At 53.2% G+C, this 20,893-nt stretch overlaps 1 protein-coding gene and 1 long non-coding RNA gene across 3 annotated transcripts; one reads left to right on the forward strand and one right to left on the reverse strand.

The window, feature by feature from the left end:
* Positions 1–409: 409 nt before the first annotated feature.
* On the reverse strand, positions 410–8,000 carry LOC141728655 (uncharacterized). Of its 2 annotated transcripts, XR_012579796.1 has the most exons (3): positions 7,395–7,987; positions 5,035–6,437; positions 410–3,801 (listed from the first exon to the last, which is right to left on the reverse strand). It is a non-coding gene; the product is annotated as an uncharacterized LOC141728655 (long non-coding RNA). The 2 variants fall into 2 exon arrangements; XR_012579795.1 differs by having other exon boundaries at positions 410–6,437; positions 7,395–8,000.
* NFKBIE (NFKB inhibitor epsilon) lies at positions 6,526–19,872 on the forward strand. Its single transcript, XM_005489685.4, has 6 exons — positions 6,526–7,414; positions 17,684–17,786; positions 18,058–18,289; positions 18,462–18,550; positions 18,812–19,060; positions 19,381–19,872. Exons 1-6 carry the CDS (start codon positions 7,089–7,091, stop codon positions 19,444–19,446), a joined length of 1,065 nt encoding a protein of 354 aa, XP_005489742.2. The 5' UTR covers positions 6,526–7,088; the 3' UTR covers positions 19,447–19,872.
* The last annotated feature ends 1,021 nt before the right edge of the window (positions 19,873–20,893 follow it).

Raw genomic sequence — 20,893 nt, forward strand, 5'->3', positions numbered from 1 at the left:
TTCCTGTAGGTTTCAGGATGCTCTAGTGGAAAATCATGTTGGAGAGTGGGATATTTCTGGGATAAAGGCCTTTCTGATGTGACAAAATGGTTGAAAGAAGCAGGGAGGCTTTTAAGATGACACAGCAACTGAAGTAGAGGTGGTGCCCTCACCAATAGGTTTGTTCTCCAGAAACCCTGTATCTGCCACCCTGCAGAGACATTCATATCTGTTCCAAGCAAGCATAAAGCATGACATCATATTAGCAGGATTCATTCACTTTCCATAATGCATCAAACCGCAAAAGGTCTCGCTCTTCTGTCTCTGGTAGTTACAGAAAATAGCCTTTTAGTTCCTGCTTAAATATGTTATTAGTTCTTACCCATGCAGCAAATTTGCATTCAATTTCTAGACAAAATTTTGATGGAGGCTGCATTTTAAAACAGATGGTCATAGATAACCTATCCTTGTGCTGGTATTTGTAGCCTGAATATAAAAATGGAGTTGTAGCCTGAATATGAAAATGGATTTCACAGCATCATATAGATATATATATATCACTGTGTTTAGCTTTATTTTTTCCATTAGACCAAGTGTGATCGAGACTCAGTCTTTTGTTCCAAAGAAATCAATGATTCCTAGCAGTGTGCTGCTTTTTGTCTCTTAAGAAGATGCGTGGTAGAGAATCCCCTCATGTTAGGATGCAGGATTTTCTATGCTCAGAAATTAATGCCTATTCAATTTAGGAATTTCAAGGATACTTTGTGCTGGCTGCCTGAGCGTTCCAGAATGTGTCACTCCAATTAAATTACTCCTTATTAATGCAACAAGGGGAGTGTGGGTAAAGGAATGTGCCTCTTGCTCCAGTTAACAACATCCCTTTGCCGCTGCTGGTCAGTGATGTTGACTGTCTGAGTGCCATGTACCTCTGCAAGATTTGGCCTTAAAGGAAATATGTGCCATTAGTTGTGTTTTCATGTGCTGCACTCAGACTTCATGTCTGCTGGGAGGAGATTCAGGTGTGCTTTTTTATTGTGGGAAGGAAACTCCCAGGGGTCATTAATTGGTGACTGGGGAGCTCATTTCTGTTTAGCATCACTAGCAGGGGTACACATCACCACTGCAGTCCCCAAACACTCAAAATCTCAAACCTCACAAAGTAAGTGGGTTTGTGGCTGATGCTCTGGGGCACATTTCACTGAATAGAATTGCTGTCATTGAAAAGTCTTTGATCCCCGCTCTGATCCTTTCTTTTCCAACAGGCTGCCTGTATCCAGTCGTTTGTGTTCCATCCAGCCTCATGAGAGTCTATTTTGTCATCATCACAGCTTTTGTGAGGCTCCACAGAGGTTTCTGGGTCAGGTTAAATCATTTTCCTCTCTGCAGTAGCCCAGCAGGATACCCAGGGCCCTCCCTCACATCCCCCCCAGAAATGAAAAGCGGATTCAGCACTGCCCAGATGCTGTTTGACAGTCCTCAGGACATTTTGTCCAATATAACTCCAGAGCAGCAGCAACCACCCCAAGTGCCTGGAAACTGAGCCAAATCCTCCCTTGCCAAATGCTTTGTTCTCACTTAAATGTTTGGCCCATCACCCCCAAGAAGGAATAAACCACAGAAACTAATGGCTCAGGGAATTTAGTCTATCTCTAGTTAGGTCCTGGGAGTCACCTCCCTAAAAGCAGAAAATAAGTTTCTGTTGCAGTTTTCCTTCCCCACACTGAAGGGTAGGACCTGACATACCCTGACCTGGAGAAGCATCCCTGTCCCACCAAAGTCTCCCCATGGACCTGGCTGGCAGAGAGGTTGCTATTCTAGGGAAAGGTCTAAAACCCACTGCATGCTTAGGGGTCATTGTACAGGCCAGCTCTGTCAGTCTGGCCAAGGTCCTGAGGAATGGCTGCAATCCTGCTTTCTGTGTGCCCCATCACTTTTTCATGATGTCAGAACTGCTCTGTCCAATGGGATGGCCACCTGCCCCTGCTCAGCACCTGAATATTTCCAACAGCTCACTCACCCTCACCTCCCCTCCTTGTCACTGTGCTCACCTCTCTCTCCCTGCCCCTGCTTGGGCTCCTCACTTATTTTCAGTAGTGTGGCTCCACCAGGCCTGTTCCCAACTCACTCTGATGCAAGTGTGGAGAGACACAAGCCCTAATTGAGTCTGGCAGCTGGGAGGTTTAACTCTCCTGAGAGCAGAGCCAAGCTTTCCTGAGTAATACCTAGCCACTTGGAGCATTGCTAGGATACAAGGACTGGGCTAGTGGGGGTGCAAGGCTGCAGTGAGGGGCTGAGGTGATGCAGAAAGCAGCTCAAACAGAATCAACTCAAAAATGAAAATTAGCCCATGTTCCCTTCTATCAGCCATCAGGTCCAGTGCAGCAGTGCTGAAGCTCAGGAGCAGCACTGGCAGCATCTGTCCTGTGCTCTCTGGCAAGGTGAGCTGGGGGATGCTTGGGTGGGTTGAGGTTTTTGTTTGGTCATGGGTAGTCTCTGCCAGATGAACTGTACTTAGAGAGTCATGAATAAATGATAGCCCCACGATGGAGCACTGTCTTCCACAGCTATTCCATGGGGAGGGAGGAGCATTCTTCATTAGAGTGATGTGGCCAGACAGAGGTTATCAGAGCCACCCTCTGAAGTGAGTCTGTCTCATCACTAGCTATAAAGAGAGCCCCAGGTGACAAGATTTCTCACCTAGGGCACAGTTTCACCATCTATTTAAGCATGGTTTTATTTTCAGTTCTCCAAGACCATCTGCCACTCCCTCCCCATTCATAAGCACATCTGCCATCTCCTTTGGGAGAGCTCTGAGCACACAGACACATAAATACATAGCAAGTCTTATGAGCCGTGCATTTGCCCAGATGCAAGCAGAGAGTGTTGCTGCAGCAGCCAGCAGGCTGACAGGAATTACACAAGAGAGATATCATTTAGAATGAAGTTTTGTTAAAATATCATGGGGTTTTGTTCATTCACTTTGTAAAGTCGAGGATTTTTAGTGCATCTTTATACCAATCACTTTCTGTTTGTGGAAGTGAATGCCGAGAGTGCAGTGAGTTAGGTGTGATCCCCATTCAGGGGATTAACTAATCCTCTTGTCCAACTTCCTACAAATCATACACACAGTGAGCAACAGAAGCAGGTAGAAACTTCCCTCTTCACTGGGACTCTGAGCAACAGTGGGAATCTCATCAGGAAGGGCGTTAGCTGGGCAACTTGCCGACCACCTACTACATGTGGACAAACCTGATCTGCTCTGGGTTGTGTCACCACTATGGCACGATGGCTCCCATACATTCCAGGAGTGCACAATGGAAGTATGAGAAGCATCCAACAGACTGCAAGGAGAAAAATTCTGGCTGGAAATAATCCCATATTAAAAAAGCAAGCAGATGCCCAGAGCAGCATCCCTGGAGTGATTCAAAGCGACTCTGTGACTTCAGCCAGACTTACCAGGAGAGGGCAGCCAATGCTTTCTGGGCTGACTACCCCAGAAAATGGGTACCCGAGGAGGACCTGCATTGCATTGCTCTGTTGGAAAGCTTGGCCTTGCTTCTGGGCATAGAATCACGAAAAGTCATGTTCCTCCTTTCCTTTATTGGGGCAGAAAGTGAAGCGACCCAGTTTGGTGCACTACAGAACTGATTTGCTGTCAGATATGTGAAACCAGTCAGAGCAGAGAGTCTGTTGTCTTTCCTGAAACTTCCATCCTCTTCCAGGGCTTCTGCTTCCCTTGAATGCCCAGCTCACAGGCTGAGCTCTCTGAGCTGGAGCTCCAGACAGAGGTCCAGGTTGTTGCTTGGGGTGCCAGCAACATCTCTGGTGGGGAGAATGCAAAAAGAGCTTCCTCAAATGGGGATCTAACACTTTTCTTATGGACTCAGCATTTCTGATTCTGGGGATGAGGGAAAAGGGCTGTATCCTTAGGGAATGGGGCAGCTCAGTGCTCATGTGGGATGAAAGCTGTGCAGTGGCCAGCCTGCATGGGGGGAAGGTAGCACTAGTCAGGTTGTCTGGTGTGAAGTATTGTGGCAATAACTGCTTATCACAATTTCAGGTAACCCATGTTGCTTACAAATGACAGGACCACAGCCAGTAATTAAAGGGCCATTATATTTTCTCAGATCAGACACAAACTGGGTATAATTTGCCTTTCTCCATCTCTCTCAGCTGCATTTCACTTATGTTACGCAGTTAACAGTTCCAAGAACAGAGAAGATGCTGGTGCCAGGCCAGGCCTTCGTTTAATTTGGTCAGTCAGAGGGCTGTGCTTGGGGATAGGACATTATCAGGGACAATACCCGGGAGTCTGGGTAGCCTAGGGATTCCTTCCCATGTCCATGCTCTGACCTGATGCTCCTCGCAGCGCGGTGTGGAGGGAAAGCGCTGCTGCCTTGAACAGTGTGTGCTGGCACTGACCTCTAGTGGGAATGGATCCCTTTCTCTTTAGATTTTCCCTGCAGTTTTTACCATTTTAAGTGACACATATTAAAGGGGACTGGAGAGACCCAAGAATCAGAGCTTCGTTTTTTAAAACCTTCAAAACTAAATCAGAACATCAAGATTTGCCTCATAATATATTTAATTATTTTTAATCCCTCTACCATTGCCTTCAATACGTTATATATAGATATTTATGCATATGTGTATCTCTCTGTATTTAAAGCCTCTGAAAATAATAGAAGTCCAAAACTTGCAGAGCCAGGCAGAAAAGTTCTCTGTTAGGAAGACAGCATGAAAGGGAGCCCAACCCTCACAGAATGAGTAACAGAAGGCAAATAACGGGGCAAGGGGGCCAAGTTCCTCTTTCAGACTTTCCAGTAAAATTATCTGAAAGGTTAATAGAAGCACACCCAGTCACAGGAGGGTGGCAGGAGATGGTGCCTGAGCTGGGTGCAGTTGAGAGGTCAGAGCAGAGGGTGGCTGGCCATGGATGCTGGGGGGCATAGCTGATGGCCATGGGGCACGCCTGGTCTCCCCACTCAGCTGCAGCCGACCACGGCAACACAGCCCTGCCACAGCACTGGCCAGAGAAAGGAGTTCAAGGCTCACCTTAAGGAAGCTGCAAGATCACAACCTCCAGATAAATTCACATCAGCAGCAGAGGACGGCCACTTCCAGGGGCTACTTGCTAGCCAGAGGTGTAGACAGCTTGCAGTGGACTGGACTGTGGAGTCCCTGGTGGTGGGTCTTGAATTGCTTCCTTGCTAGAGGGGGTCCAGGGCTTACTGCTCCAGGTTCTGTGCTTTGGCTGAACTGTTCCTGCACATGTGCTAGTCCTGGAATCAGGATCCACACCTATTTCCCAACTGGAACAGCACATGGCAATATAATCAAGGTGAGACTGATGCTTGATGCAAAGATAAGCTGCAATTAGCTGACAGAAAAATTAAATCTTTGTGTATCACCAAACAAATTTGTGTTGATTTGACCACTTTATCCACAGGAAAGTGTACAAGGAACCATTCCATGCTGGAGCTGCATCTAGTATGTTACTAGAGAAAACGGCAAAGGCATTTAGGAAGGCAACTGGTGGATAAGCTAGTAGTAGTTGGGTATGGAAAGCTGAAAGAATAGAAATTCTGTGTGTGGATCAGGAACAACAGCTAGAGGTGGAGCTGGGATGCAGCCACCACCAGGGTGTGAGAAGGAGTGACATGGATATATGGCCCAGATCCCCATACTGCACTGAAGAGAGCTGACAGACGGGGAGAAGCTCCTTTCCCTCAGTAATTGTAATCTTGCAGTGACACAGTGCCAGAGACACAACTGGAGACACTGAAACAGATCCTGAGCATGGCAAGAAAACTTGTGACTGGAAGTAATTGACGCAGAAAGAGACTTATCTGTCTCCCTGCTGCTGCCCTCACATCCTAAAACCTTTCTTCCTACAAACCCTAAGCAACAGCTGCAGTGTGGAATAGGGAAATATTTGTCACTCTGCATGTAGTTCCTGTGAGTCCATCCAGTATCCATCACCAAGCTCTTCCCAGGTAAGCTTCCTCGCTGGAGATTGTTCCTCTCCTGCTCAGATGAACTGGAAAAAAAGGGCATCCTGCAGAGACAGAAAGTCCTCTCAAGCAATAAAAGCAAAAAGTGAAACTGATTTTAAAATGTCAGCTGTGTTCAGAGCTATCTAGTTTGTCTTTTGAGGAAAGCCCACTGCTTGGGACACTGGAAAGTAATTACATTACATCTATGCAGATCCATAGGAGTTTTGGCATTGGGAAGAGAGCACTGGAATCCAGTCTGGTCAATCATTCACAGGCAGTGAGCTGGGCCTTCATTCGACCTTCTATTCTCAGCTTTATTCTCTATGTCTTGGCTGCTCTTTTGTGAGCCCTGGTAGCCACAGTGGGCTTTGAAAGTATTTCTATTTGCAACACAGAGCGGTGGTGAGAAGCGGCCGGACCCAGAGGCTTGTGCAGCCAGCTACAGTGACGTCCTGGCTTTCCCTGTGGAGGCAGAAGAGATGAGAAGGTGTCTCGGTGGGTGGAACACTTTGGTGTACGCACACGGGAAAGGCGAACGCCTTGTTTGCACCTCTGCTGCAAGTGGCATCCACCATGTTGTTTCCCACGGAGCCCGAGCTTCACCCAGCACCTGCACAGGCTTCAGCATCCTCACCCACACACCGCCTGCTTGGACAGGGTCCCGCTCCCTGCCCTGGCAGACCTGCCTGCTGTTTAAAGAACCCAAACCAGCCGGGCAGGGGGAGGCAGGCCGAGGACAGAGCGGCGGGCCCGGCCCGGCCCAGGGCAGCGCAGCGCGGCCGCCTCCGTGCCCCGCGCACCCCGGGTGCCGGCCCCGCTACCGCGGCCGCCGCCTCTCCCCCCCCTCGGCTCATGTGCGCTGCCCGGACAGCAGGGCGGGAGCAGCGGCCCCGGGTTGTGCCGGGGCGGGGCGCGGCGGGGGAATCCCGGCCGGGCGGGCCGGGCGCGGCTGACTCAGTGCGGGCAGCGGCAGGAGGCGGTGGCGGAGGCGGAGCCGTGGCGCCTTAGACCCTGCGCCGGCCGCCGCTCCCCGGCTTTCCGGCCATGAGCCCCCCGGCAGCGGGGCCGGGAGCGGGACCCGGGCCTGGCCGGGCGGACGGCGGGCGCTGAGCCATGGCGCGGGCGGCGGGCGGCAAGGAAGCGGCGGGCTGGGAGGGCGAGGACGGGCAGTGCGACTCGGGCATCGAGTCGCTGCGCTCGCTGCCGGGCGGCAGGGAGATTCCCGCCGCAACCGAGGGCCCCCCGGCCGCCCCCGAGGAGACCCTCGCCGAGGCCGCCGCCGCCGAGGAGCGGCTGGATTCCAGCTACGGCTCCGGCGCCCTGCCCGAGGCTCTGCCCGAGGCTCTGCCCGGGCTGCCGGGGGCTCCGGGGGGCCGCCCCGAGGGGCTCAGCCGGCAGCAGCTGGACGCCCTCACCTACCTTTCGGAGGACGGAGACACGTGAGTGACCCTCGGGGAGCTGCGAGCCACTGTCCCCCGGCCCCGGCTGCTCCCCTGGCAGCGGCGGGGAGCCGGAGCCAGAGATAAGCCAGGCTGTGTTTGCCGCGGTCCCCAGCCCTCCCCCGAGGAGCATCCGCTCAGCCGTGTTGTTAAGGTCTCCCCGGGCCCCTGTCCTAAGAGTGTCCCGCCTTGCCTTGGTGTGCGTGGATGCTTGGCATCCAGGTTTGGGTGGGTGACCCCTCTGACCCTCCTGAGGTGTGTGAGCCACCCTGAGAGGTATCTGAGCCAGGTCCAGCGGAGTGAGCGGGAAGAGAGGCACCCCATTATGGAGCCACCATAGAAGCCCACCTCCACTTGCCATGGGGCTGCTAGCAACTAGAAGAAAGGGGAGAGCGAATCAAGCCTCCCCCACTCCCTCTTCCCCAGAGAATGCACCGTTTCCTCTACAATGGGGAAGGCTTGGCTGCGTGAGAGGGCACGTAAGCAAGTCCTGAAGCAAGATTAGCTGTGCAGGGCAAGACCTTGCGACGGCCGTGTTAGACGCTGCTCAACCAAGCAACCCAAGAACTATTTGTTCTCAGGTGGGAATCGCCTTGCTTTGCCAACTTGCCCGCAGAACCGCGTGTTTTGGCAGAGCTGTGACGCACATCCCGATGTGGGGCTGCCCTCCTGAGCTTCTGTGACAGAGACAAGTGTTTCTCTTAACGAGGGGGGCTTCCCACATCTGTAAAGCCCTCTCAAGGGCAGAGGCATCACGCCAGAGTTATTTGGTTTGGCTTCTGGTAATTACCTTCAGCTAATCACAGCATTTTTCCTGTTGTACGTTCCCTCGATGGAAGGTTTTCGTCATGAGTGTACACACAGAGCGTGAGCGAAGTGTTCTCACAGCTGAGGGCGAAGCTTTGCCCCAAAACCAGGCTAGAGTTTAGTACTGAGTAATGGTGCAAGAGGAAGAGAAACTTAGAGGCACTGGCATGATCAAGCAGTAGTGAGAGCAGCAAGAAAGCTCTGTCCTTGCCTGGCACAGCACATCTGGATTGAAGCTGAAGATGAGCTGGGAGACAGACTGAGTGTTTACTTCCTTGTTAGGAAAGAATCTGTGCATCTGCTAATTAGTTCATTAATGCTGACTCTGGGATCTGTTCTGAGGATTGGCTGGAAATCTCATGGCAAGCAAAGTTACACTAAACCCAGCCTCCCACACTCCCCAGACAGGCTTTCTAGTCCTGTCCTATCTACAGGCTGGTTCTGTGGCTCCTCAGAATGGAGGAGCTTTGCCAGTTTTCCCAGCTGTAACACTAGAGCCAAGGTGCCCATGGAGAGAGCCAGGCGTCTTTTAATCAGAGGTGTGGAAGTAACACTTCCCCCCAGGCTTGTCTGTCATGGTGTGCCCAGGGCTCCGTGCTTGCTATCTTATTAGTGAGCCCCATAGATGCAGCTGCTTGGAGATGCTTTTAGTGCTTGAGGCTGTCTTGTTTGGTGCTTGAAGCCTTTTGCCTGTCAGACTTGCTTGGAGAGACCTAATGCAAACATCTTATTTACTAGGAAAACATTAATCAGTGGTGCCTTGGTTACTGTAGGCAGGAGAGGCTCTCAGAGGCTGCCTTTGCTCTTCTGTTTTCTCTCCCTCACAGTGCATTTCAGAACAGGAAATCTGTTAAGACAGAGGGAGGGAGCTGTAGGTCTGCTGGTTGTACAGCTCTGGGCTCACCATGTCCACACAGGAGACAGCTTTCCTAGGATCTACTCCCACTGCTGGGAAAAAAAACTATTCTTGTGGTTAGAGTGGTGAGGCTGTGGATTTGTGCCTCCGCTATTCTTGTCTCTGCTCCTGACCCTGCGGCAGAGGTAGGTGGCATTTATATTTAGAAGTACTGAACATCCACCACTCAGGTCATTGCAGATGGGGACTGTGAGCACCCAGAACTCGTTGAACTGCCACCGGTTTTGTATGTGAAAACAAGTCAGGGCTTATAGTCATGCTAAAGTCTATGGTGCAATTGCTCATCCAGTGACAGAAGGTCCCCAGAGAGAAGGGATCAGATGGCCACAGGCTACATCCCTTTCATCCAGCCAGACAAACCCATCTTCATTTCTTCTTTTCATCTCTGTCAGCAGCATATTTCCCTGTGTGCCTTTTTTAAATGTCTGCCACAAAACAGCTCCAGGCAGAGAATTAAAATCATACTATCATTATATTTCAGAAGACTTGGGCAACTACACTGTCCTGTAATTGTAATTTTGAAAATACAAAAAGTCCAGGGGTTGTTTTGTCTAAATAGTTCCTGTTTCCCCAGATGCCCTTGCTGGTACTGAGCTGAGAGGAGCACTGGGCTTGCACAAAGGGAGCTGGCAAAAGTCTTGCCTCTACGTCTTACGAAAATCTTCACTGTCCATGGCTCCCTCAGACTTACCCACCTGTGCCATCTCAAGGTGTGCCTGTGTTTGTCAGCCTGGCACTTGTGGGGTGAAAACAGGAGGTGGAGGCAGAGGTGAAGAGCACATGCTTGGGGTTGGTTGGAGTGCCAGCAGGATCCTGCTTGGATGCCTCAATGCCTGCCTGCCTGCCTCCGCAGCAGAGGAGCGTCAGAGCCAGCAGGATGAAGCAATGGGGCTAAAGCTGTCTCTCCTTGTGCCCAAAGTTAGAAGGAATCTCACTTTGGCAGGAAGGAAATTGGCTAACAGGAAGGACCAGGGTATAATGACCAGTGAAATGCGTGGGTGCTGTCTTCCAAGAATTATTTGCCCAAATGTCATCCTCTCGTGGCTCCCTCGTGCCACTGGCAGCCCCTCTGCCTCAGGGAAGTCAGAGCTGCAGTAATAAGGCACATCAGTTCCCAAGAAGAGTGTGGCTCAGCTGTGAGGGCAGGAGAAGTCAAGTATGAGGAGTGGGGTGGCAAGCGGAAGATGGTGGGTGCGCTTTGGGCAGTGATCTGTATCCTGCTTATCGTGTGGGCAGGTGGAGAACAAGCCCTGTGCACTCCAACTCAAATGGTCTCCTCCAAGCATCCATCTGGTGACCTACAGCTCCAAATACCTGTCTCTTCCATGTAAACAAACTCCTTTTCTGCCGACTTGGATCCTGATGGGACTGCTCTGTGTGGAAGTGAAGAGAGGGGCTTTCCAGCTGTGCGCCTGGCTGCCTCTGAGGGCACTGCAGGCTGATTTATTGTTGTGCCCCAGCCTCCAGACCACCTCAGCCTTTGTGAGGATTCACTGAGGAAACCGAGTCCTTCCCAGCCTCACCTGGCAGGTGCACAATTCTACCATCCTGGGAAAAGAATGAATGTGGGACCAGCTCCTTGGGGGTGAAATGGGGTGTGAAGGGATCACCTGCTTTTGTTCCAGCACAAGAGAAAACCTCCCCATTTCCTTGGGCTGATGTCAGCCTCTGCCAGCTCTGGAGAGGCAGAGTTGATTCAAGCCTCTGCCAGCTCTGGAGAGGCAGAGTTGATTCATGAGAGTGTGAAGTTAAGCACAGTTTCCTCTCTCTAGGACTGTATAGTCTATCTTAAACTTAAAAGCATGTTTTCCTTCCTGCCTGTGCTGGTTCTTGGGCCGCACACGACTTTCTGCCATTGTACCTGATGGAAAGGCTGGGGACTGTGCCTCTGAAGGAGAGTGAGTGTCTTATGCATGGGGCTCTGTATGCAAAGCAGTGCAGCACCTCTGCAGGGGTGAAGGTTGAGGGACCCCAGCTCGATCACAGAAGGAAGACCTAGGCCTCCTTGAGATGGAAAATGGGACTGTGTGGTTTTGGTTGGGTGTGCGTTTCAGGGAGGGAGGAGAGCAGAGGAAGCCTGACTTCCTCCTTCCACCAGAGACAAGTGGTGTCCCATCTGCTGATAAGAAATCACGTGCCAGTGACTCGTGGGCTGAAGTGCCTTAACCAGGGCTTGGGGACAGTTAATCGTGTAAAATCAGGGCCCTGTGGGAGCTGCTGTTCTGAACTCTTCACGTGGTGGTAGTGAAGGGGCCTCCCTTGCCTGCACAGGCTGTCACTGAGCATAAGGCTCATCTTCAAGGGGCCAAGAGCCACTTTTAACCATTCATTGGCGTGTGCCAACCATAACCCTCTCCAGTCATGTGGTCTTGGGCTGGAGATCTTCCCTGAGCGGGGGAATAGAGGTTGTTCCCGTTTAGGTTTTCTGCTCCAGTTTGGCTGCTTTCTCACTGCTTGCCCTGCTGTACGAGGGTGTTGCCAAACCCCTGTGCACCTGGGGGAATGCTCAGAGTGTGAAAGCGAAGATAAAAGAAAGGGAAGGAAGGACAAGGAAACAGAAGACTGGAGAGACTCCGTTTTAGGAGAAGGATTAAAGAAGTCAGATGCAGGGAGCACACCTTGTTGCTGGTCAGGCTATGAGTCCCCCTGCTTTGCTGGGCTGTTGCCAGCTGCCCAGCAGTGGGATGGCCACAGTTAATGGGAAGTGGAGATGCTCTTGGTTTTACCAGAGAGTCTTCAGAAACCTTGCTTGACTGCCAGGATTCAAGTCCATCCCAAGTTATTCCCTAGCGTGCTGCTAATTGTGGGGCATTGGAGAAAGTGAATCCTAACATGGGTCTGCCAGGAGGGAGATTTTCCTGTGTCCAGTTCCCTGTCCCTGTACTCTCAGCTCTTCCTCTGTGTGTGCTCAGGAGTTTGGTAAACAGGAGAGCCTGGTGTCCCTCTAAGCAAGGCCAGGCAGCTCTGCACAAGTTGCTTTGGAATGCCCCAGAAGTTTCTGGCTGCTGCAGGGGTCACACACATCCAGCCTTGGAGTAAAGTGGGTAAGTCCTGGCAGCCTTCTGAGCTCGTGCAGGCTGGAGGTTTTTTTCCCTGTTTGGATGACTTCAGCCTGGCCTGGAGGAAGTTTCTTCAACCTTTCCACCTGCCTAGGTTTGCCTCGGAGCTGGGGATAAACACAGGGAAGTTCAGCACAGAGGAAAGGAAAGAATGGCTGGAAATTTCCATGTCCTCGGATGCAGAAGCCTGGCTGTAACAGATCAGCCAAGGTGCAGAGGGCTTCAGGTCCTTGCACTCTGCAGGCAGGCTTAACTGCTGCTGGGACAGGGTTGAGCTCAGCTAATTAAACACAAAAATTTTGCTATTTTTTATTGGCTTGAGTTTGGGTTTTTTTCGTACAATGTGAAAAAATGAGGAGTCAGACCTGACTGTGTAGGAAGAGCTTGTGGGCTGTGAGCTGTGAGAGTGGCTGCTGTGTGCCTATCAGTGGGCTGTGTGGGATGCTCTCTGTCACAGAGCTGGGAAGCCCCTCTGACTGAGGCACATCCAGAGCTGAAGGGGGGCCCTGAGGCATCTTAGACCCACGGCTTGTGCCTCATTAAAAGAAAATCCTGAGCCAGTGAGGATATCTGTGGGGTTGTAAATGATTGCTAGGGTGTGTTGTACAGGCTCTAGCAAAGTCCAGGCGCTTTCCTCTTGTGAGAGGCTCTCCTGACCTCAAGATATCTCTTTGTGTACAGAAACTGTAGAATGTATTTGCCTCCCAAGGAGTTAGGTGTGAGCTTGCTCTGTTTGAAATGGACTGTCCGCAGTCAATGGACTTTTTGGGATGTTTGCTGCTTTTATTGAAGTTGTTCGTCATGCTTCTCTGATGGTGACTGGCCCCTGCTTGGGTGGACTGACCTGTTTTCTGGCTTGGCCCATCTGTGCCTAGATAGTAGTGTGGGACAGGCCCCTTGTTTTGCAGGGAACAGCCCACATGCATCTGATGTGTAGTGCTTCTGCAATCCCAGAGCCACCATCTGCTCAGAAATGGAGCAAAACTCTCAAATGTGTGGGTGAAGAATCTAGAGGTTATGAGGTCAGCAGGGTACCTTCTTGTCCCCACCTCACTGAAAAACAGGGTACCCACAGCCCTTCTGCCTCTCCTGCCAGTCAGCCTCCAGTTTCCCTCATCCTCAAGCACTCAGACCAGACCCTCTGCAGAGCACCCCAGGAAAGGTGAGACTGTCTCCTCTGCTCACCTCTCAGTTCCCACCCCTCACTCTGGCCCCAGGAGCAGCAGGCTGGGAAGCAGCTGCTGCCCAGACTGGAGATCAGGAATGCTGAACCCAACGTGGGTGAAAGGGATTTGCATTCCTCTAGCTGCAACCTCCCTCCAGTCCCATCCCAAACCCCCCTCCACTCAAACTCAAGGATTGCCTTTCCCAGGGAAGGGGTGATGAAACCTGCAGGGCAGGAGCACAGAAGATGGGATAAGGCAGCTGAGATCAGTGCTCTCTTGGAGCTGCCAGAGGGCAGCTGGAGCAGCTCTATGGAGCAGGGCAGCATTGCACTGGTATGTGGGGAGGAAGGAAGGGAGCCAGGCTGGGCTGGTTCAGGGCTGCAGGGCAGGATGAGCTGTGCTTGCTAAGCCACTGGCAGAGGTTCATGCTGGTGGCTGAGGAAGCGGTTAGCAGTGCAGGTTACAGGGCTGGAACAGGAGAGCAGGGTAAGCCTGGAATTCCCCTGCTCTTTTCCTCCTCCCTTTTCTCTTTTCTATTGCTGCTGGGCCATTTCCTCCCCTGAACAAGTTTGTCTTGTGTGAATTGTTTGCATGATCTACTGCTCCACTCAGCCAAAACAAGGAGCTGGGAATGAGCTGTTCCTGCTGCAGGCAGGGACCTTATCTAGAGAGAGAAAGAACTTTTCAAAACAAATTCAGTTGAATGCTGGGTCTCCTGATTAAGGTGCTTCTGGGGTGATATGGTGAAGGGTGAGGCTACTTTGTAGACAAAGTGTCTTACTCTACAGATGGGGGGATCTGCATGGTCAGCTCCTTTTCTAGAGAGATGGAAAAGGATAGCCAGAGAACTGGTGAGACTTCATCCGTTCTGCTTGTGTGTCAGAGCTGGGTGTCACTCCTTACGCTGTTCTCCTGCCTCCAGTCCTCATGTGTGGAAACTTTTCCTACTGGACACTTAAGGTCACTCAGAAGTTGGAGATGGACAACACTGTGGAAATAGATACTTTCCTGTGCCTAAGCTAGGATCACTTTGGGCATGGCAAGTTCATTTTCCTGGGATATCCCCAGGGATAGCCCCAACCTCTGCTGCAGGGGTAGATCACTTTGTGCTGGGGATGTCCTGTGCCTTTGTGATTCAGAGTGTTGAGTCCCCTTATGCCAGGACAGAGCTGGTGAGCAAGTGGAAAAGCTGAGAATGAACCCAGCTCCTGTGCTCCTGCTGTGTTTCCCTTGCTCACAGCTCCTCCATCCGTGCCCTTTTCAAAACTCCCTGTTGCCCTTTCTGACTGTTCCTGCTGGGCAGCCAGCCCTGTGGCTGCAGCCAGGAGCACTGCAGGCAAGAGCATGGGAGGGAGGGGGCAGGCAAGTGGAGGAAAGCAGAGGGGAGATGTGCAGGCAGCCCGGGATGGGCAAGGATCTGAGTATGGCAGGGCAGAGGGCTTGTTGTGGCAAGGGCACACTGCTGTGGCTGGGCACAGAGGGGTTCTGGCAGCGAGTGGCTCTCTCCATTGCCAGGCCCTGGCTGTGGCACACCGTGTGCCAGCACAGAGCAGCCCATCAGCAGCTGGACCACGCAGCTGCTATGACACAGAGAGAGGTGGAAAAAAGTGGAGATTGGCACGATGCCTGCCCCTCGGGTCTCCTGGGTGTAAGAGGTTTCCTGAGTGAGGAGACAAGTCCCAGTTCCTGGCTGGCAGCGCTGCCGGTGGCACAGAATGCCTCAGTGCACATGTGCTCCTGGTGAGCTCCTCCCAGCCCACTGGCCTTGTGATGATTCCCCCAAGAAGCTCAGGTTCTTGCAGCCATTTCAGGAAGTTGAGGGCTGATAATGAGGAAAGGCGGGAACGAATGCAGAAATGAAAGCCCAGGAGGAGGCTGCATCCGGGTGGAGAAGGAAGGGGGAGGGGGAAAGCAATCCTTCAAAGCAGGCACATCCCACTGAGAGGTGAAAGCCGGAGCTCTGCCCAGGGGAATGGTCACCCCGATGCCTCTGCAGCCGGGATGCCCGAACTAGCGCAGTGTCAGCCCAGCCCTGAGCCTTGTTGAGCTGCAAAGGCAGCCAAGCCAGGACAAGCGAGGTGCTGCAGGGGCAGAGGCTGCTCGGGGGTTTCCGTCTCCCCCGGGTGACCGCCCCGCTTGTCCCCGCATGACAGTGCAGTGTGGCGTGGGCAGTGACACAGGGGCCCGGGGGATTCCTGGGGCACCAGGGCTGTCGGCCGTGGGACACAAGCATGAGCGCTGCTCTCTCCCCTGGGAGCCCAGCGAGGCTCTGGAAAGCGAAAGCACCAGCGGTTTAAAGTTCAAGCTGAATAGCCCTGGAAAGTCCCTTATTTGAGTAGTCTTAACTCTGCTGTACCTGAAGAAGGCAGATCCTGCAGCCTCTTCCCGGACGTGGTGCCCTGGGAGCAGGTTTGGAGAAACAGGGGCTGTCCCTGCAAGTGTGCAAAGGACACCTCAGCCGAGGTGCTACCACAGGGACTGATGCCAAAGCCAGCAGGGAAGCTCCCTGCTCAGATCACACCTAAGCTAGGTCAGTAAAAGCCTGATGAGGGGAGCACTGTCCTTACGGCTGGTTGCCTTGTTCCTTGGCTGTGCCTCTGCCTCATGGTCCATGGAGGGTGGCCAGACCCTGCCCATGGCCCTGGGAGTGCTGGCAGTGAGGGGCACCCCATGGCTGTGCAGAGGCAAGCAAGTGTGGGTGGCCTCCCCTTCCAGCGGGGAATTCCCTGCTGCAACATAACCTGGGGCTTCCCCGGGGACAAAGCCTCTCCTGTTGGGCACAGCCTGTCCCTGGCAGCAGGTGGAGAGGAACTGGCCTTTAGAAACTGTAAAGTGCACTTTGCCTTCAAAATCAGGTTTCAGCTGAAGATGCCTGGGGTTCCAGATGCTGGCTTGATCTTCAAGCAGGACTTGGGAAGAGGTCAATAAAACACATTCTTGGGGACTGGCCTTTGAGCTTCTCAGCATATTCATGTCCCAGTGCAACTGGCAAAAAGACAGTCCCAGCCCCACTTCTTGTCTGCAGTTCTTTAGGGCCAGGTGCTGTTCTCCTGCCTGTGGAGAGAGGCTCTTTACACCCCACATTGCAGGTGGCATCCCAAAGCTGGGCTGTCTGGAGAGTGGGGTGTCTTGCCAGGACTGTCACAGCTCTCACCCTCCATCTCTTGGCCCTGTCAGTCTCCATCAAAGCAGCATGGGTGGCAGAGCCCAGCCTTCAGTTTGGAGCTGGTTCTTTCCAGAGACATAGGCCACCCAGGGCCTCTGGTGCAGTGGTGGGGGTCAGGAGGCTGAGCTCATGCCTGCCCTGCTGTGCAGAGTGGTGCAGAGTGGGAGATGCTGCCTGCTGACCACGGTGGCCAGGTTTGACCTGTGGGGGCTGCCCTGTGGTGGGAGGATGGGCCCTTCCATGTGGGGGGGCTGGGAGGCAGGAGGTTGGCAGGGGAGGCTGGAAATTCCCTCTCAGCGCTGCCTCTGTTCTGCTCTCACTTCTCTTCTGACTGTGCAGGGGCCGTCTGGAAACCAGACCTGTCCTTGGGCTGGGGGACTCGGGTGCCTGGCCACCCCATAGCTGTGGGGACCACAGTCCTGAGGACCAGAGCTCCCTGCTTGCCACCAAGCTCTGACAGCTGCATCCCTGGTGTCCCCTGTGCTGGCGGGCTGCGTGCCAGCCCTGCCATGGCAGTGCTGAAAGGGAAGGATGTGGGGGAGAGAAGAGGAAATCAGTGTGGGACCGGCAGATTGATCGCCTGCCATATGGAGTGTGCCATGCAGGTGATCTTGGACCAGCCCTGGGCTCCTGCCCAGCTTTGGCTGTTTGCCTTTGTGGAGGGAAAGCAGAAGTACAGTGTGCAGCTGGCAGGAGGGAACTGGAATTCCCCGGGTAGCTGCCAGAGCCCAGACCTCTCTCCACAGGCACCAAACCCAGCTCCTGGACTCTGGGAAAGACATCCCAGGCTCTTTGGACCTACCCCAAAGGATTGGAGGCCTGGCTTTGGGCAGTGCCAGACTGAAACTCTACACATGTTGTGAGGTCTGAGGGAGGACCCTGTGCTGCTTAGCAGGGACAGGAGGGTCTATTCCCCATGGGGATCATAGTGAAGGACTGCCATGTGGAGCCTCAGACCATGTTCCTGCCTTGGCCCTCTGCTGAGCTTCCCCAGAGAGAGAGCAAGATTGAGTACCTCCAAGCTGGAGGGAAGGGGACTGGAGGAAGCAGGGAGATTATTCCTTCATGCAGCAGGGAAGGATCTCTGTTCCTGAGCATGGCACTTGGGACTTATTTTACTTTTTTTTCTCTCCTGTCACCATTAACCCTCTGTAGGTTGGTTCATCTGGCCATTATCCACTGTGTCCCAGCTGTAGCACTCTGCTGCATCGCTCAGCTACCCAGGGAGGTGCTGGAGATCCAAAATGATCTTTTCCAGGTATGCTGTTGTGATAGGCAGAAGATGGGAGGACGAGAAATGCCACAGGCTGTTCCCTGGATAGCTGCTCAATCCATCTGTCCCTTCCCCAGGAGCCCACACCTGCTTCCCCCAGAGCATGGTGAAGGTCCTATGTGTGCAGCCTCTTTGCGGGGGGGTTTCTTAATAAATTTTTAAAAAATCAACCTTCTATAAATGATAAAGTCTATATCACTTATTACCCAGCCGGGGACCCCTTGTGACATCTCTCCCCTCTCTGATTTCTCTGCAGACCCCACTCCACCTGGCTGTGTACCTGGAGCAGCCCAGCGTGATCCAGGCACTCATCCACAAGGGAGTGAACCCCGGGCTGCAGGACCGCAATGGCAACACGCCTCTGCACTTGGCCTGCGAGCAGCAGCACCTGCAGTGTGCCCAGCAGCTGCTGGAGGGCACAGCCACCCCGGATAGCACAGCTCAGCCCCGTGGGCACCACCAGGACCTGCAGCTCCAGAACTGGCAAGGTGACACCTGGGGGCAGCACAGTGGCAGAGGTGATGGCCAGATTAGGGCAGAGACTATGAGATGTGTATGCAGGGATCCAGGAGCACAGCAGAATGGAAATGCAGCTGGGATTGGTATGCCCCAGGGTGGTCTGGGCTGACTGTGGCTCTCTCTTCTGCCTCCCCATCACAGGCTTGGCCTGTCTACACATCAGTACCTTGAAAGGGAACATCCCTATGATGTCTCTGCTGCTGGAGAGTGGTGCCAACATTGATGTTCGGGTAAGACTGGGCATGGTGTGATGTTTTGTAAAGGCTGGGATGGTGGGTCTTTCCTTTGGGCACTCCCTTCAGCCCGAATGTGGCTTGGGAGCACTGAATTTTGAGGGAGTAGAGAGTAAAGGTCCTTGAGAGATTGTTGGGTGCTGTGACAGCAATCAGGGTGGGGGCTGCCCTCTGCACCCACTCAAGAGGGTGTGGGTGGGTGCTGCAGGGCCCATCTGAGGGACCCCCACCCACCCCCTTGTGATCTGTGGGTTGCAGGAGGGCACGAGTGGGAAGACCCCGTTGCACCTGGCTGTGGAGTGCCACAACCGTAGGGCTGTGCAGTTCCTGCTGCGCCATGGGGCCTTCGTGGATGCGCAGATGTACAACGGGTGCACTCCGCTGCACCTGGCCGTGGGCCGCAGGGACGCTGCCATCGCCGCCATCCTCTCGCACTCCGGCGCTGACACCCTGCTGAGGAACATGGAGAACGAGACAGCTCAGGACCTGGCTGATGGCAACGATGATGTGAGTCTCTGTGGGGGGAAGCCTGTGGCTCTGCAAGTGTGTCAGGGGGTGCAGGAGTTGGATGATTAGAGGGACTCTCCTAGGAGGAGTTTCCAGCTGTTCCTGTCCTTCCCTGTATGTTGTAAGCATTGGCTCTGTGATGTGTGGGATAACTGCCTTTTGCCTCGAGCCCTAGGAAAAGCCTAGATAAGGCTTCTTGGCAATTCCCTGGGGATGTGGGAGGCTGGAGGACTGGGTGGGGGGAAGATTTAGGCCCCTACCCCAGCTTGGTGGAGACACAGCCCTGGATGCTTACATGTCCATACCCTTGGTCTTTGCAGCTCCTTGCCTTGCTGCCCTTCGATGACCTGAAGATCTCAGGGAAGCCTGTCGTGTGCTCTGAATGAGCAGATGGACTTCTTTGGCCTGTTGGGATGCCTCCTTCCTCTGTGCTGCTGCCCACTAGGATCTTGCCTGCCTGCATTTCAGTGGGAGCAGAGACACTTTGGGAGACTTATCCCACTGCTCCTCCCCTCTTTGGAAAAGTTTTGTTTGCCTCAGGCTGCCATCCCAGATAGAAGAAGGTGGCATTATGAGCACTACACAGGGGAGGCTTTTCTTTTAGAATTTGTGCACTGCAGCAGGACTGAATTTCTCCTCCCTGCCATGGGTCTGACTTGTGGGGATCTCCAGCATACACAGGGAAGGAGCAGGAGAGGACTCATTCTCATGCTGTGGGCCAGACAGAGCATTGTCTGGCACCCCATCAGAGTAAGTGTGAGGTGAGGAGAGTCAACACTCACTCTAATAAACGTTTGTTGTTGCTGTGGGCACCAGAGGTCTCATGTGATCTAACCCACCGCACACCCCACAGCGTCAGGAGGCTGTGCATCACCGCGGGGGCCTGGGGACACGAGGCTACCGGGCTTTCCCCAGTCTGCCTGCTCCCTCAGTCCTTCACTCCGCAGAGGGTGAGTGGGAGCACAGGGCCTTCCCCTCTTGCAGAGCCTTTCTAGTGCTCGGGGGAGGCTGGGGATCCCAGCAAAGTGTTCTATTCCCATGCTGTCTTTACGAACATCTGCCTGCAGGCCTGGAGAAAGAGCACAGGAGATGCTGAAGACCAGGTTGTGGATCCCTGCTTCTGCCATTGTGCCTTATGCCTTGCTGCTTTACTGTGCTGTCATTTCCTCTCTCACAGAGAACAGGAAGATCCTGCCCCCTCTCCTCCTTGGAAGGGGGTTAAAAAACTTAGGGTATGGGTCTTCCCTGGCTTTTAGATCCTCCCAGGCTAAAAGTGGAAGAGGTGGCAGCATTATCTTCCCATCCCTTTTGTTGTTCAGCTCACCACCCTTCCCTGCCACTTACTTCTCCAGCCAGAGGAGCACATGCAATGCATTAGGAAATCAGCCAAAGGTGCTGTGGGAATGGAGGCACAGATGACTTACCCCATCTCAGCCAGGAACATTCCCCACTTGTTGCTGGGAGCAGCTGCTGTTGTTTGGGACAAATACTGGATGGTGCAATCAACCAGGATGCTCTAGAGTTAGCTCTTGTCTTCTTCCTCCCTTCTTGTAAGGGAATGCTGTCAGGAAAGCAACATAAGGACCCCCCAGGCCTTGGGACCTTGCCTGGTTTCCTCAGGAGTCCAGGGTTGGATTGCTCTGTTTCTTTTGAATTTTTGCCTCTCGCTTTCTGGCAGGGCCTCAACCCTGCTGCAAACCCATGGGGCTGTTTCAAGGACATCTTTCACAAGGGACACAAGGCACTTCCAGGCTGCCCAGAGAAGAGATGACTGATGCTGCGGGGCAGTGCGGGATGGTGTGCCCAGGGCTGTAGCTGGGAGCAAAGGGAAAA

The sequence above is a fragment of the Zonotrichia albicollis genome, chromosome 3, assembly GCF_047830755.1.
Source record: "Zonotrichia albicollis isolate bZonAlb1 chromosome 3, bZonAlb1.hap1, whole genome shotgun sequence".
Lineage (NCBI taxonomy): Eukaryota > Metazoa > Chordata > Aves > Passeriformes > Passerellidae > Zonotrichia > Zonotrichia albicollis.

What these genes read in the sequence shown, in the direction of transcription:
- NFKBIE (XM_005489685.4), top strand. Translation starts at nt 7,089, where the DNA reads ATGGCGCGGGCGGCGGGCGGCAAGGAAGCGGCGGGCTGGGAGGGCGAG. An exon ending in TCCAAAATGATCTTTTCCAG is followed by an intron (nt 17,787 to 18,057) that starts GTATGCTGTTGT and finishes ATTTCTCTGCAG; the next exon opens with ACCCCACTCCACCTGGCTGT. An exon ending in GCAGCTCCAGAACTGGCAAG is followed by an intron (nt 18,290 to 18,461) that starts GTGACACCTGGG and finishes TCCCCATCACAG; the next exon opens with GCTTGGCCTGTCTACACATC.